Genomic DNA, 14,793 nt, shown 5'->3' on the forward strand with positions numbered 1-14,793 from the left:
AGGTACAGTGGAAAAGACTGTGGACTCTGGAATGAGACCAGTTTCCTGATGTGTAAAAGAGAGAGAAGGAAAATGAGCCCTACGCTTTGCGAGGCTAGAGACAGCCACTGAGAGGGGGCCTAATGGAGTACTTGGCACACCACCAGTGCCCAGGGAGCACGTGCTCCTGGCTCCCCCTGTTCTGAGATGTGGGGGAGGGGCCCACCTGGTTTCGCTGACGCCCCATCAGCAGCACACAGAGAACATAGAGCACTTCCAGTTTGTACATGATCTCATGCATAATCTTCATTGACTGCGGCAGCTGGGTCCTGGTGGAAGTGTGAGGCAGGCCATTCTCCTCAGAAGCCCCTGGAGGAGGGAACACAATGGAGGCTGAGACAGCCACCGAGAGAGAGGGTTGAGTCACTGCTTGTGAGGAAACATGTTTCTGCCCCTCAAACCCACTCTGGACAGACTTGAGGTAACAGAGCCATTAGACTGGCCCCTGAGCCCATGACAGAGACTTTGAAAGCCACAAAACCCCCTCCAGGGGCCAGGCGAGCTTAGAAACTTAGAAAAACTGACTCTATACATCATAAAAAAAAAAAATTCTGTATGTATGGGGACAGGTGTTAACTAGACTGATTGCAGTGATCATTTTACACTATATACAAATATCGAATCATTATGTTGTACACCTGAAGCTAATGTAATGTTGTATGTCAAATATACCTCAACAAAAAGGGGAAAAAAAAACAACTCTGCAGTTTCGTTGTTTCATCAACTTTAACACTAAAAACACTCTGACGCAGACAATGCAGTGACGCGACTCCTCACTTCTCCCGCTGCCATCAGAGAGCACCCCCCACCCCAGTGTCCAGTCACCTAAGTCGAAAATCGTGCCCAACTCTCTTCAGGTCACAAATGACTCTAAGTACTCGGTTCCTCTGCCTAGATTCTATGAGGAAGCACTGCTGAAAGATTGAGAGGGAGCCTTTTCCAAGACTTCTTTTCTCCTGTTTTTCAAAGAACCATCTCAAGTTTTCTAAGGTTCAACTTTCTGAGGCAGACCGGGCACCACAATCACTATCAGTGATTCAGATGAACATGTCATCTACTTGCAGACTTTCATTATTAGTAACAACGGCAGCAGCTAGGTAGTATTTCTGGGACACCTGACATGTGCAGGCATCATGTTTGGGGCAGCAGTAAACCATCACATTTATTCTACTACCCTGTTAACAAACAAGTCTCAGTGAGTCAGGCAGGCCAGTGAGGTGAACTCACGGGAAGGTGGCGGAGCAAAGCGCTGCAGGCTGAGGGCTCTGGAGTTACGACTTGCTGGCCATGTGACACTGGGCAAGTCACCACCTCACGAGGCCTCGAACTGCCCTGTAGGAGGGCAGTGACAACAGTGCTACCGTGGACGGCTAGGGTAGCTGTGAGGAGTGAATGAGAACACAAGAAAAGCCCAGCACCTGGTTCTTGGGAAGCCTCCCTCCTAGGTCCCTATTATTTTAAAAGGGCACTGGTCAGAGTCAGGAGACCTTAGGGTTTACTTCCCCTCAGTTCTCCTCATCTTTAAGGTGAAGGGATGAAGCAGTAACTATTAAGATCCTTCCAAGCTTCCACTGGAACTGCTGTCCTAGAGGCCTTTGGCAAAGGGCCAGAAAAACCATATGGAACAGAGCAGTGGTTATCAAATAATATTTGGGTAAGGTGCATGCGAAGGTAAGGTGACTTCTGCAGGGTGATACCACAGCACAAGAACCCAAACTACTCTGCCCTACAGATGTGGAGCTATTTCTTCGAGCCATATTATGACACTAATATAAAATCACGACCCGGGGAGACGACCAGTGGTGGAGTGAGCAAGACTGAGGGGCAGCTCATAGGTTAAGAGAGCACAGACCCTGAGCCAGCCCGCTGGGTCTGAACCCCAGCTCTGCTGTTCACCAGCTGGGTGGCCTTGGGTAAACTGGTGGATGTCACTATGCTTCAGCATCCATCTTCACCTGTAAAACCGGGAGAACGGCAACAGTATGGATCTCTTACCCATTACGCCAAGACGAAAGGATTTTAATACATGCAAAGTGCTGAAAACAATGCCCAGCACAGGTAAGGAACATGTCAGTGTATGTTAAATAGAAACAAAACACTTGAGTTTTTCTAAGAATGCTTGCTTGCTACTTGTTTTTTTCTTTTTAATCTGTAACTAAAAGTGGCAGTGGGCAAAGACGTAAGAAAAATTTACTGGAGAAAACCGAACTGAGAAAATTCTATCTCAAAAAACACGTATTTTCCTGCATGTTGGGAGAAAAATCCTAATTACTCAATTTCCATGTTGGGACTCCTTGGCCCAGCTCCCAGAACAGTTTAAGAGTCAACTGATTTGTGGAGAGAATCTGAAGAGCTATCAAGCAGATCCTGCCTCCGCAGCACACTTGCTGCGTGGCCTCGGGAGCCTTGGTGTCCTCATCGGGGGACTCAGGGAGCTTGGGGGCGGCTGCAGGACAGGAGGCCTACGGGAGGGGCAGGCACAGCGAATGGCACACAAGCCCTCCTTAGTAATACCCATCTGTGGAGAAAGAGAAACCCAGGCAGCTCAGACTCTTCCCCGAGGCACTGCCAATCTTCGGTGCCTGGTTTGCACAGGCCTGACAAGAAAGTCTTTGGGACAAGTGTTTTTGTTCTAATGCAGTTCTTAAAGCAATGGCCAAGAGCTTAGCAACAAGATTCATTCCCAAGGATGAGGATGGGCAAACTGGTCTGAGGCCTGTGCTTCCCTCCGAACCTCTTCAGCTCCACAAAACTGAATCAAGGGATCACTACCCTCTATATGTCTATACTGTATTCTGGGGCCACAGGCACGCATTTTTTTTTTTCCCTAAAACAGCTCTGAGCTATAATTCACATACAATTCACCCACTTGAAGTGTACAATTCAGTGATTTTTAGCATATTCACAGAATTGTGCAGCCATCACCACAACTGACTTTAGAGCATCTTGTCACCCCAAAAAGAAATTCTGCACTCATTGGCAGCCACTCCCCATGTGCCACCAAACCCCTCATCCCTAGGCATCCACTGAAGTACTTTCCGTCTATGGAACTGCCTGTTTAGGACACTTCATATAAATGGAATCATATAACATGTGACCTTCTGTGCCTGGCTTTTTTCACTTAACACGACAGTTTCGAGATTCATTCAGGTTGTAGCATGTATCAGTATTCCGTTTTTTAGATTGCTGAGGAACATTTACTGTATGAATATACCACATTCTCTTATCCATTTATCAGCTGATGGACATTTAGGTTGTTTTCATACACCGGCTATTAAAAATCTGCAGCTTTGAGTATTCATGTCTAAGTTTTTATATCAATATGTTTTCATTTCTCTTGAAAATATAACTAGGACTGGAACTTCTGGGTCATATGGCAACTCTGCTTTAACCTTTTGAGGAACTGTTTGAAAACTGCCACCGTTTCCCGAAGTGGCTGCACCATTTTACATGCCCACCAACAGAAAACGAGGGTTCTGATTTCTCTACATCCTTGCCAACACTTGTTATCAACTGTCTTTTTTTTTCCAAAGATTTTATTTATTTATTTATTTGAGAGAGAGAATGAGAGAGAGAGCATGAGAGGGGGGAGGGTCAGAGGGAGAAGCAGACTCCCCGCTGAGCAGGGAGCCTGATGTGGGACTCGATGCTGGGACTCCAGGATCATGACCTGAGCTGAAGACAGTCGCCGAACCAACTGAGCCACCCAGGCGCCCATCATCTGTCTTTTTGATGACAGACATCCTAGCAGGTATGCGGTAGTATCTGATTGTGGTTTGGATTTGCATTTCCCTGATGGTTAACAATGTTGAGCATCTTTGCATGTGTTTATTGGCTATCTGGACATCTGCCATGGAGAAATGCCTATTCAGGTCCAATGCCCACATTTCAAAATGTGTTGTCTTTTTATCATTGAGTTGTAAGAGTTCTTTACAAATTCTAGATTCAAGTCCCTTATTAATAATTATAATTAGATAACTGTTATTAGATACATGGTTTGTGGCTAGTCCATTTCTGCAAAGAAGCCAGTCGGGATTTTGATAGGGACTGTGCTTAATCTGTAGACAGATGTATAGCTCAACATGTGGAATATGAACCTTAACAATACTGAGTCTTCCGATCAATGAACACGAGTATTTTTACGTTTATTTAGGTCCTCTTTCATTTCTTTCAATACTAAAGATGTTTTGTAATTTTCAGAGTATAAGTTTTGCATTTCTTTGCTAAATTTATCCCTAAGTTTTTTACTTTTTGATGCTCCTGTATATGAAACTTTTTAAATTTTTTATTGTTATGTTAATCACCATATATTACATCATTAGTTTTTGATGTAGTGTTCCATGATTCATGTTTGTGCGAAACTGCTTTCTTAATTTCATTTTGGTTTGCTCATTGCTACTGTATACAAACACAACTGACTTTTGTATATTGACGTTGTATTCTGAAACTTTACTGAACTCACTTACTAGTTTAGTGGTTTTTTTTTTTTTACTGGACTCCTTATGTTTTTCCCTATATAAGATCATGTCATCTATTACGACAGTTTAACTTCTTCCTAATCCGGATGCCTTCTATTTCTCTATCTTGCCTAAGTGCCTAGCCACAACCTCCAACAGAGTGTTGAGCTGAAGTGGCAGGAGTAGGCATCCTTGTCTTGTGCCTGTGCCTGATCTTAGTCGAGGAGCAGCTTTCAGTGTCTAGGCATGAAGTATACTGACTGTGGGTTTTTGTAGATGTCCTTTAACAGGTTAAGGCAGTTCCTTCCTATTCCTAGTTTGAGTGCTTTTATCATGAAGGGGTGTTGGATTTTGTCTGATGCTTTTCTGCATCTACTGAAATGATCACGTAAATTTTTGTCCTTTGTTCTACCAATACAGTGTATATATCAAATGATTTTCATATACTGAATCAAGCCTGCATAAACCCTACTTACTCACGTATATATACCTGGTCAGGTGTATAATCCTTGTATGTTGCTGTATTTGGTCTGCTAGTATATTCTTGAGGATTTTTACATCTATATTCATAAGAGATATTGGTCTGTGATTTCCTTGTAGTGTCTCTGGTTTGGGTATCAGGTTAATGACTTCATAAAATGAGTTGGGAAGTGGGGGCGCCTGGGTGGCTCAGTCGTTAAGCATCTGCCTTTGGCTCAGGTCATGATCTCAGGGTCCTGGGATCGAGCCCTGCATTGGACTCCCTGCTCTGCGGGAAGCTTGCTTCTCCCTCCCCCGCTCCCCCTGCTTGTGTTCCCTCTCTAGCTGTCTCTCTCTCAAATAAATAAATAAAATCTTTAAAAAAAAAATGAGTTGGGAAGTGTTTCCTCTTTTTCTATTTTGTGGAAGTCTGTGATGTACTGATGTTAATTCTTCTTTAAATGGTTGGCAGAATTCACCAGTGAAGTCTTGTAGGCAGGGCTTTTCTTTGCGGGTGGCTTTTTCATTACTATTCAATTTCTTTCCTTGTCACAGGTCTGTTCAGATTTTCTTTCTTCTCGAGTCAGCTGCAGGAGTTTTTGTCTTCCTTACCAGCTGTCCATTTCGCCCAGATGGTCTAGTTTGCTGGCACACAGTCGTGTACAGAATTCCCTGAGTCCTTTCTAGCTTTGTAAGCTTGGTTGTCATATAACCTCTCTTTCATTCCTGGTTTTAGGAGTTTGAATCTTGTCTTTTTTTTTTCTTGGTCAGTGAAGCTCAAGGTTAATTTTGTTGACCTTTTCAAAGAATGAACTACTGGTTTTGCAGATTTTCTCTATTGTTTTCTATTCTCTATTTCATTAATTTCTACTCCAATTCCATCATTTCTTTCCACCTGCTTGCTTTGAGAATATAGCTTGCCTCTTCTTTTTTCAATAACTTAAGGAAAAAAATTAGGCCACTGACTTGGGATTTCATTTTTTCGGTTTTTTAAAATGTAGGCATTTATGGCTATAGATTTCTCCATTATCAGACTTTAGTTGCATTCCTTAAGTTTGGTAAGCTGTGTCCTCATTTTCATTTGTCTCAAAGTATCTTTTAATGTTCTTTGTGATTTTGTCTCAGAACCACTGTTTAACTAGAATTTCCATATGTTTCTAATATCTGATTGCTAGGATCACTCCACTGTGGTTGAAATACATGGTTTGTACAATCTTAATCCTTTTCCCTTTACTGAGGCTTTTTAGATGGCCTAGTGTATGGTCCATGCTGGAGAACGTTCCATGTGCACATGCCAAGAATGTGTATTCTGCAGGGGGTTAGGTGGGGTGTTCTACGTGCATCTAGTAAGTCTAAGCAGTTTACTTGCTGCTCAAGTCTTCTATTTCCTTCTTGATCCTCTGTCTAGTTGTTTGCTCCATTACTGAAAGTGGGGTATTCCAGTCTCCAACTATTACCTCTGAACTGCTTATTTCTCTCTTCAAATCTGTTAGTTTTTGCTTCATTTATTTTTTTGGCTCTGTTGTTAGATATATGTTTATAACTGTTATCTCTCAACAGACTCACCCTTTTATTAATATAACATGTCCTTTTTATCTCTGATAACATTTTTTGTTTTAAAGTCTCTTTTAGTATTAGCCACTCCAGCTTTCTTATGGTTGCTCTTTGCAGGATGCATCTTTCTCTATCCTTTACTTTCAACTTATTTCTATCTTTGAATAGAAAGTATGCCTCCTGGGGGTACCTGGCTGGCTCAGTCAGAAGAACATGCAACTCCTGATCTCAAGGTTGTGAGTTCAAGCCCCACATTGAGTGTGGAGCTTACTTAAAAAAAAAGAAAAAAGGAAAAAAGAAAGAAAAGAAAGTATGCCTCCTGTAGGCTGCATACAATTGGATCTTTTAAAAAAAATCCAATATGACCATCTGTTTTTTGGATGATCTGCTTTATAATCCATTCATATTTAAGGTTATTAATGACACAGCTGGATTTACTTCTGCCTTTTTACTTTTTGTTTTCTAGATAGCTCATGTGTTTTTTAATTCCTCTATTTCTCCTATAATACTTTCTTTTGTAGTAAGTGAATATTTTCTGGTATAATATTATAATTCCTTTAATGACTTTCTCACTGTATTTTTAAAGTTACTTTCTTTGCAGTTACTATAGGGTTTGGGCCATATACATCTTAATTTGACAGAATCTTTTCAGATTTATACTAATTCCAGAGTTCCTACACAGCTCTATTCCTTCTCCCCTTTTTGTGCTATTACTGTTACACATACTACATCTACAGAAGCTAACCATTCAACAATATAGTGTACAATACATTGCATGCATTGTTATACAATACAGTGTTGTAATTATTACTTTATATAATTTTTTATGTCGGTTCAAGAAGCTGAGAAAAGTAGGGGCGCCTGGGTGGCTCAGTCGTTAAGCGTCTGCCCTCGGCTCAGGTCATGATACCAGGGTCCTGGGATTGAGCCCCGCATCGGGCTCCCTGCTCAGCGGGAAGCCTGTTTCTCCCTCTCCCACTCCCCCTGCTTGCGTCTCTCTCTGTCAAATAAATAAATAAAATCTTAAAACAAAAAAAAGAAGAAGCTGAGAAAAGCAAATATTAATAGAGTTTGTTATACTGACCCTCTTATTTACCATTTTGGTTCTTTTCATTGATTCCTGTTGATTCAAGTTACCATCTCGTATAATTTCCTTACTGCAATACAACTTTGGTCCCACCCAAGTTCTCACAAAATCTGGTCCCACAAAGTTTCTTTCTTTGTTACCGTCTCAACTATATTACATTTCTGTATGTCACAGATTCAACAATATAATTATAAACGTATGGTTTTACATAACCGCTTTTTAAATTCATTAAGGAAAAGAGAAGAAATATGCATTTATACTGTCTTACCTTTAGGAATACTCTTTGCTGTTCTGTGTAGATTTAACTTACTGTCTGAGGTCACCTGCTTTCAGCCTGAAGAACTTCCCTTGGTCTTTCTCATAAAGCAGATCTATTAGTAACAAATTCTCTTAAGTTTTTGTTTATCTAGCAATTTATTTCACCTACGTTTCTGAAAGAAAGTTTTGCTGTTGAGAGTTTTTTTCTTTCAGCACTCTGAATAGGTCATCCCACTGCCCTGTGAACTGTTATTTCTGAGAAGTCGGCTATCAATCTTACTGAGATGTTCTTCTTGCTACTTTCAAGATTTTCTCTTTGTCTTTCAACATTTTTATCATGATGTGTCTGGCTGTAAATCTCTAAATTTATGCTACTTCCAGTTCTTTGGGCTTCTCAGATGAGTACATTAATGCCTTTCAAACCTGAGAAGTTTTCAGCCACTATTTCTTCTAATATTCTTCTTGCTCCTTTCAGTGAATTTTTCATTCCAGTTACTTATAATTTAATAAACCACATAACTTCCATTTGGCTCTTTCTTATATCTCCTATCTCTTTACTGATATTCTCTATTTGATGATGTCACAGAGTCTTTAGCTTCTTTTATTTTAGATTTTTATTTATTTGTCAGAGAGAGAGAATGAGAGAGAGAGAGAGAGAGAGTACGAGTGGGGGAGGGAGGAAGGGCAGAGGGAAGGGTAGAGCAGACTCCTGGCTGAGCAGGGAGCCCGATGCAGGACTGGATCCCAGGACCCTGGGATCATGACCTGAGCCGAAGGCAGACGCTTAACCAACTGAGCCACCCAGGTGCCCCTTCTTTTACTTCTTTAAGCGCAGCTTCCTTTAGTTCTTTGACCATCCTTATACTGGGTGCTTTGAAGTCTCTGTTAGACCTGCTATCTGGGCTCTCTCAGGCAACTTCTGTTGCCTGCTTTCTCCCGTGTATGGGCCCTACTTCCTTGTTTCTTTGCATATCTCAAATTTTATTAAAAACTGACATTTTAGGTAAATAATGAAGCAACTCTGGATACAGATTCCCCTTCCTTCCATTCAGGGCTTGTTGTTATTTCTTTGTTCATTTGTTCAGTGACCTGGCTAGCCTACTTCAGTAAAATCTATTTCTCCATGGCCTAGTGAAGTCTTTCGTGTTTTGCCCCAGAGTGTGCAGCCATGGGCATGTGTACTTCTCCCTGGATGGCCATTTTAGCAGGGCTCTCTATGGCTCTTTCCCTGATCTCTCTGTTAAGATTTTTGCCTCATGTGGTATGAAACTCAGCTGTCAGACTCCACTAATTGCTGGCTGAATGCTCTACTTTTGACAGTGCCTTGGGGCATAAAGTGCTCTAAAGTCTAATCCAATTAAAATTGGGCAAAGGAAGTTTTTGAGTCTGAGTTGGTTTTGATCTCGGAACAGCTCTGCTAAGCTATCTGCCTGGGTCTTGCTGGTAAACTACCAAGCCTATGGTTTAGCTTTTTGTTCTCACAAGAGCTAACAGCCTCCTTTTATTTGCTTACCACCAAAATCTACACTGTTTTTGAGAACACCCTTAGCTTTGAACTTCCCTATTTTCTGTTCTTAACTATTAACTCTCCTCCTGGCAAAATCTTGGTGCCCCACTACTCTTAGCCAGCAAACTCTTAGCCTTCCCAGCTTGCATGCTGCATGGAGATCCCTGCATGGAATCTCTGTCCTACAAGCGAGTTGGGGCCAGGGCAACAGGGTCACAGAATTCTTGCTTGCCAGGCCTAGGGCACAGCTTGTGCACAGAGTGTAGTAAAGGGGGTGTGGGGAGTGGAAGGCCCTTGGCATTATATGAAATAAGTGAACTAAATGAAACAAGTCAGACAGAGGAAGACAAATACTGTATAATATCACTTACATGTGGAATCTACAAAAGCCAAACTCAGAGAAACAGTAGAATGCTGGTTATCAGAGGTTGGGAGAAATAGGAAGATAGTGGTCAAAGGGTACAAACTTTCAGTTCTAAGATTAACAAGTTCTGGGCATCCAATGTACAGCATGGTGATTATAGCTAGTAATATTTGGAAGACTCTAATAAAGTGGATCTTAAATGTTCTCACACAAAAAAGAAATGATAATTATGTGATGGGATGAGGTGCTAATGCTATGCTGATAATCATTTTGCAATATATAAATGTATCAAATTAACATGCTATACACTTTAAACTTACATAAGGTTATAAATCTATTATATCTCAATGAATTTGGGGCAGGGAGCCCCTGACCTGTAGGATATACTCATCAAGAATTCAGCCTCTTCAACTTGGGAGTTGGAGGGGATGAGAAAAGCTGGCGATCTGCCCTCCTCCTCAACGGTGAGATACCATATTCCTTGTTTGGAAACCATGTCCCCTGTGGAGGGTTCTCTTTTTGGCCACAACCTGCCCAGAGTGGAACTTCCAACAAGCAGAACTTCCAATGTCACAGACTCTCACTGTTCTGAGTTTTAGCAGATTAGCTTGAAGATCTCATTTACTGTATGCTCTTAGAACAACTTCCACAGACTTTACATGGATGGATTTGTCATTGTTTATAGGTTTTATTTATAGTTGCCAAGGGGAACAGGTCCACAGAGCTCCACACACTGCCATCCTGGAAACAGAACTTCTCTTCACTTTTACAGTGAGAATTCCTGGGTTTGTACTATCTGACCCCATCCTGCTGGCCAGGGTCAAACGTTTAAGGGTTGAGCATCTGACCCAAGATGGGCCAGAGCCCTTCACCAGGAAGCTGTTGCTGAGAACTAGGAGCCTACTCATCAGAACAGTGAGAAGAGAACACCAGAGAACCATGGAGAATGAAGAGAAACGGAAAGGACTCTCTGAGTTCCTAAGAATGCTCTGGTTATTGGATCCAGCCAATCCCTTCTCCCTGCTTTCAGGTCCACTCTGAGAGAATTCAAAGAGGTTTCTGTCACTAGCTTTCAAAAGTGTCTTTAACAGTTATGATCTAGGACTTCCTTGAGGCAAATTCTACTTTGAGCAAATTTCAATTAATCCTCCTTGGAAAAGAGGTCAAGAATGGCTCCAGGAGCCTAAGGGAAAGGTCCCCACCTCATAGAAAACCCATCCCAAGTACCTTGATTGTGCTCAGATTCCTCATTAGCCACTCGCATCAGGGCGTCCAGCACCAAAGCATTGTCTAGCCACGTGTACCACTCTTCCAGCTCCTGAAGGAAGCTAGCTGTGCCCGTTGACTCTGATACCTTTCGAGTCGCAAGCTTGCAAAGCCGCTCAACAAAGCCAGGGATGCTGAGAAGGGCCGCTGCCAAGGAGAGAACAAAAGAGTGCATTTTCAAAACAGAGACAAGCTGTAAAGACCTAAACAATAAGCCTGTTCCTTACCTGCATGATAGGAATGATTTTTAATCTGACAGTAGCTAGTCAGAGTTTCCTTTCAAAATGAAATGCTAAGCCAAAGTAAAATAGTACTTATTATAGAAACAAGTTCAATAGCAGGTGCAGGGAAATAGGCTCTTTTACATCTACTGGCGGGAATATAAACTGGAAATCACTTTAATTTCTTAAACCTGTGCGTCTGAGCCAGGAGGCTCATTTCTGGGGATTTCCTGCAAGGAAATAACCAATCACATATACAAAGATATTCACTGATGTGGTTTCTACAATAGCAAAAAGGTAAAGATAATTACATGGTCATCAACAGCGTATCGATTAAACACAATATATCCCAATACAATAGAATACAACAGACATTAAAAACAAAGACACAGGGCGCCTGGGTGGCTCAGTTGGTTAAGCGACTGCCTTTGGCTCAGGTCATGATCCTGGAGTCCTGGGATCGAGTCCCACATCGGGCTCCCTGCTCAGCAGGAAGTCTGCTTCTCCCTCTGACCTCCCCTCTCTCATGCTCTCTCTCTCTCTCAATTAAAAAAAAAAAAAAAACAAAGACACATATATCTTTATACAGAGTGACTCAAAAAAATGTTTAAATTTACTTGTTAGAGAAAAAATTATTAAACAGTATTGGCTTAAGCCTATTTTTTAAAAAAAATTTGCTTCTTTAAAATATGCACATAATATACACATAAAGAATGAAGACTATACAACAAGGTGTTTACTGTGGCCATTCCGGAGTAGGAAAGAATATAAATGCTTCTTTTAAAACTACTTCTCTCTAGTTTGATTTTCCCATAACAAACATGTACTAGCAGGAAGAAAGAAGTTTTTTTTAGGTAAACAAAGAAACTGAATAATCACCCAATTCTTATTTCCCTTAATCCCATTTTGCTCACAATAGTAAGAAGGATATTCTGATCAGATAAGAGAACATAATACACTGTGGAGGCAGGGGAATCCAGGTGGTAGGATCATGGATCTATCATTTAACCTTCTTTAAAAATAAGGGCTAACATCTCTATGGATTTGCTTATACATGTGTTAAATCATCCTGGAAGAATAGAAAACACCAGCGGCTACCAAAGGCAAGAGAATCAGGCCACTGGAAATAAGAGTGTGAGGGGGAAACTTTTCAATGAACACCTTTTTAAATCTGTAGATTTTTTTGAACCACATGAATGTATCATCTAACTGAAAATAAATAGGTATTGAATAATACCAAGATATTACTATTAATTTGGGGGGTATAATATGGTGTTGGAGTTATTTTTAAAAAGACTCACTATCTTGTGGGAACACTGCAATATATGCAGGTTAAATTTTATGATATCTGGGATTTGCTTCAAAATAATTCAAAGTAAGGTAGGGAGGAGTGAAGGGATACAGAGAAAGAGACATGGACAGTTGAAGCTAGGTGATGGGTAAACAGGTATCATTATAATGTTATATGTGTCATAAACCTGTCTCTGTGTGGAGAATTTAAATGAAAAATTTTAAAGTAAAATTCAAAAGAACAATATTAAAGAAAATTCTTCAAATATAAAATAAATTACAACAAATTAGTTAGGATTATACAAAGTCATAAAAATTCAGTTCCAGCACAGAGCTCAGCAAATAATCTTAGCCCCCTTTCCATCCTCTATAAATTAGTGACTACACTGTCTGAACTTTTTTTTAAAAAAAGCTAATTAAAACTATATTAAAATTAACTTTTCCTCAAAAAGTTGAACATAGGGGTACCTGCGTGGCTCAGTCGGTTAAGCGGCTGCCTTCTGCTCAGGGTGTGATCTTGGGGTCCTGGGTGGAGCCTTGCAGCGGTTTCCCAGCTCAGCAGGGAGTCTGCTTCTCCCTCTCCCTCTGCACCCCCCACCCCGTTTTGCTTGCTCGCTCTCTCAAATAAATAAAATCTTAAAAAAAAAAAAAGTTGAACATAGAACTACCACATGACCCAGCAATTCCACTCCTAAGTATATCCCCCAAATCACTGAAAACAGGTGCTCAAATACATACACACACACATTCACAGCAGCACTACTTCAAATGCCAAAATGGGGAAACAACCCAAATGTCCATCACCAGATGAATGAATAAACAAATTGTGGTATATACAAATAATGAATATTATTCAGCCATAAAAAGAAAAGAAACACTGATGTGCTACAGCATAGGTGAACCTCAAAAACATCATGCTAAATGAAAGCAGCATGATACAAAAAGTCACCTATTCTAGGATTCCATTTATAAAGTATCTAGAATAGGTACATCTCCAACAAGAATGCAGGTAGTTGCCAGGGTTGGGGAGAATGCGGAATTTCAGCCGTCTAATGTGTATGTAGTTTCCTTTTGGGGTGATGAAAATGTTCTCAAAATAGATGGAGGTGTGGTTGCACAAACTGTGAATGTACTAAATGCCACTGAGTTGTTCACTTTAAGTGGTTTGTTTATGTGACATTCACCGCAATTTAAAAAAATACACATAGCTTTTCTGTTTTGAGATACTATTTTTTACTTACTGGCTTGACAAACATCAAGAAGTTTAAAAAGGGGCGCCTAGGTGGCTCAGCTAATGGTTAAGCAACTGCCTTTGGCTCAGGTCATGATCCTGGAGTCCCTGGATTGAGTCCCACATCAGGCTCCCTGCTTGGCAGGGAGTCTGCTTCTCCCTCTGACCCTAACCCCTCTCATGTGCTCTCTCTCATTCTCTCTCTCAAATAAATAAATCTTTACAAAAAAAAAAAAGTTTAAAAAGGTCCTGTAATGGGAATGGTGTACAGGGTGGGGGAAAATGAACCAGTAAGTTCTGTGCAGGGTTAATCTGTCAACATCTATCAAAGTGCAAAAGGCAAATATCCAGCACATCATACTCCATACACAAGGCTGTTATTTGTAGGAAAAAAAGATTTAAAAATAAACCAAATTTCCATCAATTGGGGACTGGTTAAATAAATTGTGGTATGCCCATATATTAAAATACTACGTAGTTGTAAAAAGGAATCACACAATTCTGTATGTACTGGAATAGAATGCTTTGCAAGATAAAGTTAAGTGAGAAAAAAACCAAGGGGCAGAAGGGTGCCTATTTTATATTACCATCTCTACAGACAGGAGCTAATCTCTTTCCCTCCTCCATCCCCCAGACTGGGCATATAGAGAATTTCTCTGGAGGGACACATGAGAAAATGTAACAGGGTGCCACAGGGAAGGGAACAAACTTTCTACTATATATCCACTCTTCTTATTATTTAAGAAACTTTAGATATGCATTACTTTTTTCCAAAAATAAAAGAGTGGATTCTACATGAAAATCCTCCCAAAGCTGGATTTTTACTCTCAACCACTTTTCTGCAGGATGAATACCTGCAGTTTCTCTATTCCTCACAGGACAGTTCCTAAGACCTAGCCTTCCCACCCTGCGCACTCAACACAGCCCTTCAGATGTGACTGCCCAGCATTCAGCGTTCTGAGACTCTGACCCCCACCCTGGAGATTCCTAAGCCTTTGTGAATCACTCATCTCTTGAAAAAGTGATGAAAGCTATGGGCTCTCTCCCCAGAAAAAAATCA

The 14,793-nt window shown here is 40.9% G+C and overlaps 1 protein-coding gene across 2 annotated transcripts in view; it reads right to left on the reverse strand.

Moving 5' to 3' along the window:
- TRPC4AP (transient receptor potential cation channel subfamily C member 4 associated protein) overlaps positions 1 to 14,793 on the reverse strand; it is a 68,562-nt gene that overhangs the window by 16,206 nt on the left and 37,563 nt on the right. Inside the window, exons 8-9 of one of the 2 annotated variants that reach the window (XM_028118554.2) lie at positions 10,953 to 11,138; positions 206 to 348 (exon numbers count right to left, since the gene is read on the reverse strand). In XM_028118554.2, coding sequence (XP_027974355.1) covers positions 206 to 348; positions 10,953 to 11,138 — 329 coding nt within the window. Of the gene's footprint in view, positions 1 to 205; positions 373 to 10,952; positions 11,139 to 14,793 lie in introns of both variants that reach the window. The other variant, XM_028118553.2, reaches the window with a different exon arrangement.

The sequence above is a fragment of the Eumetopias jubatus genome, unplaced genomic scaffold, assembly GCF_037043125.1.
Source record: "Eumetopias jubatus isolate StellerSeaLion01/CBP00866 unplaced genomic scaffold, mEumJub1_p1.0 scaffold_9, whole genome shotgun sequence".
In the NCBI taxonomy this organism is placed as follows: domain Eukaryota; kingdom Metazoa; phylum Chordata; class Mammalia; order Carnivora; family Otariidae; genus Eumetopias; species Eumetopias jubatus.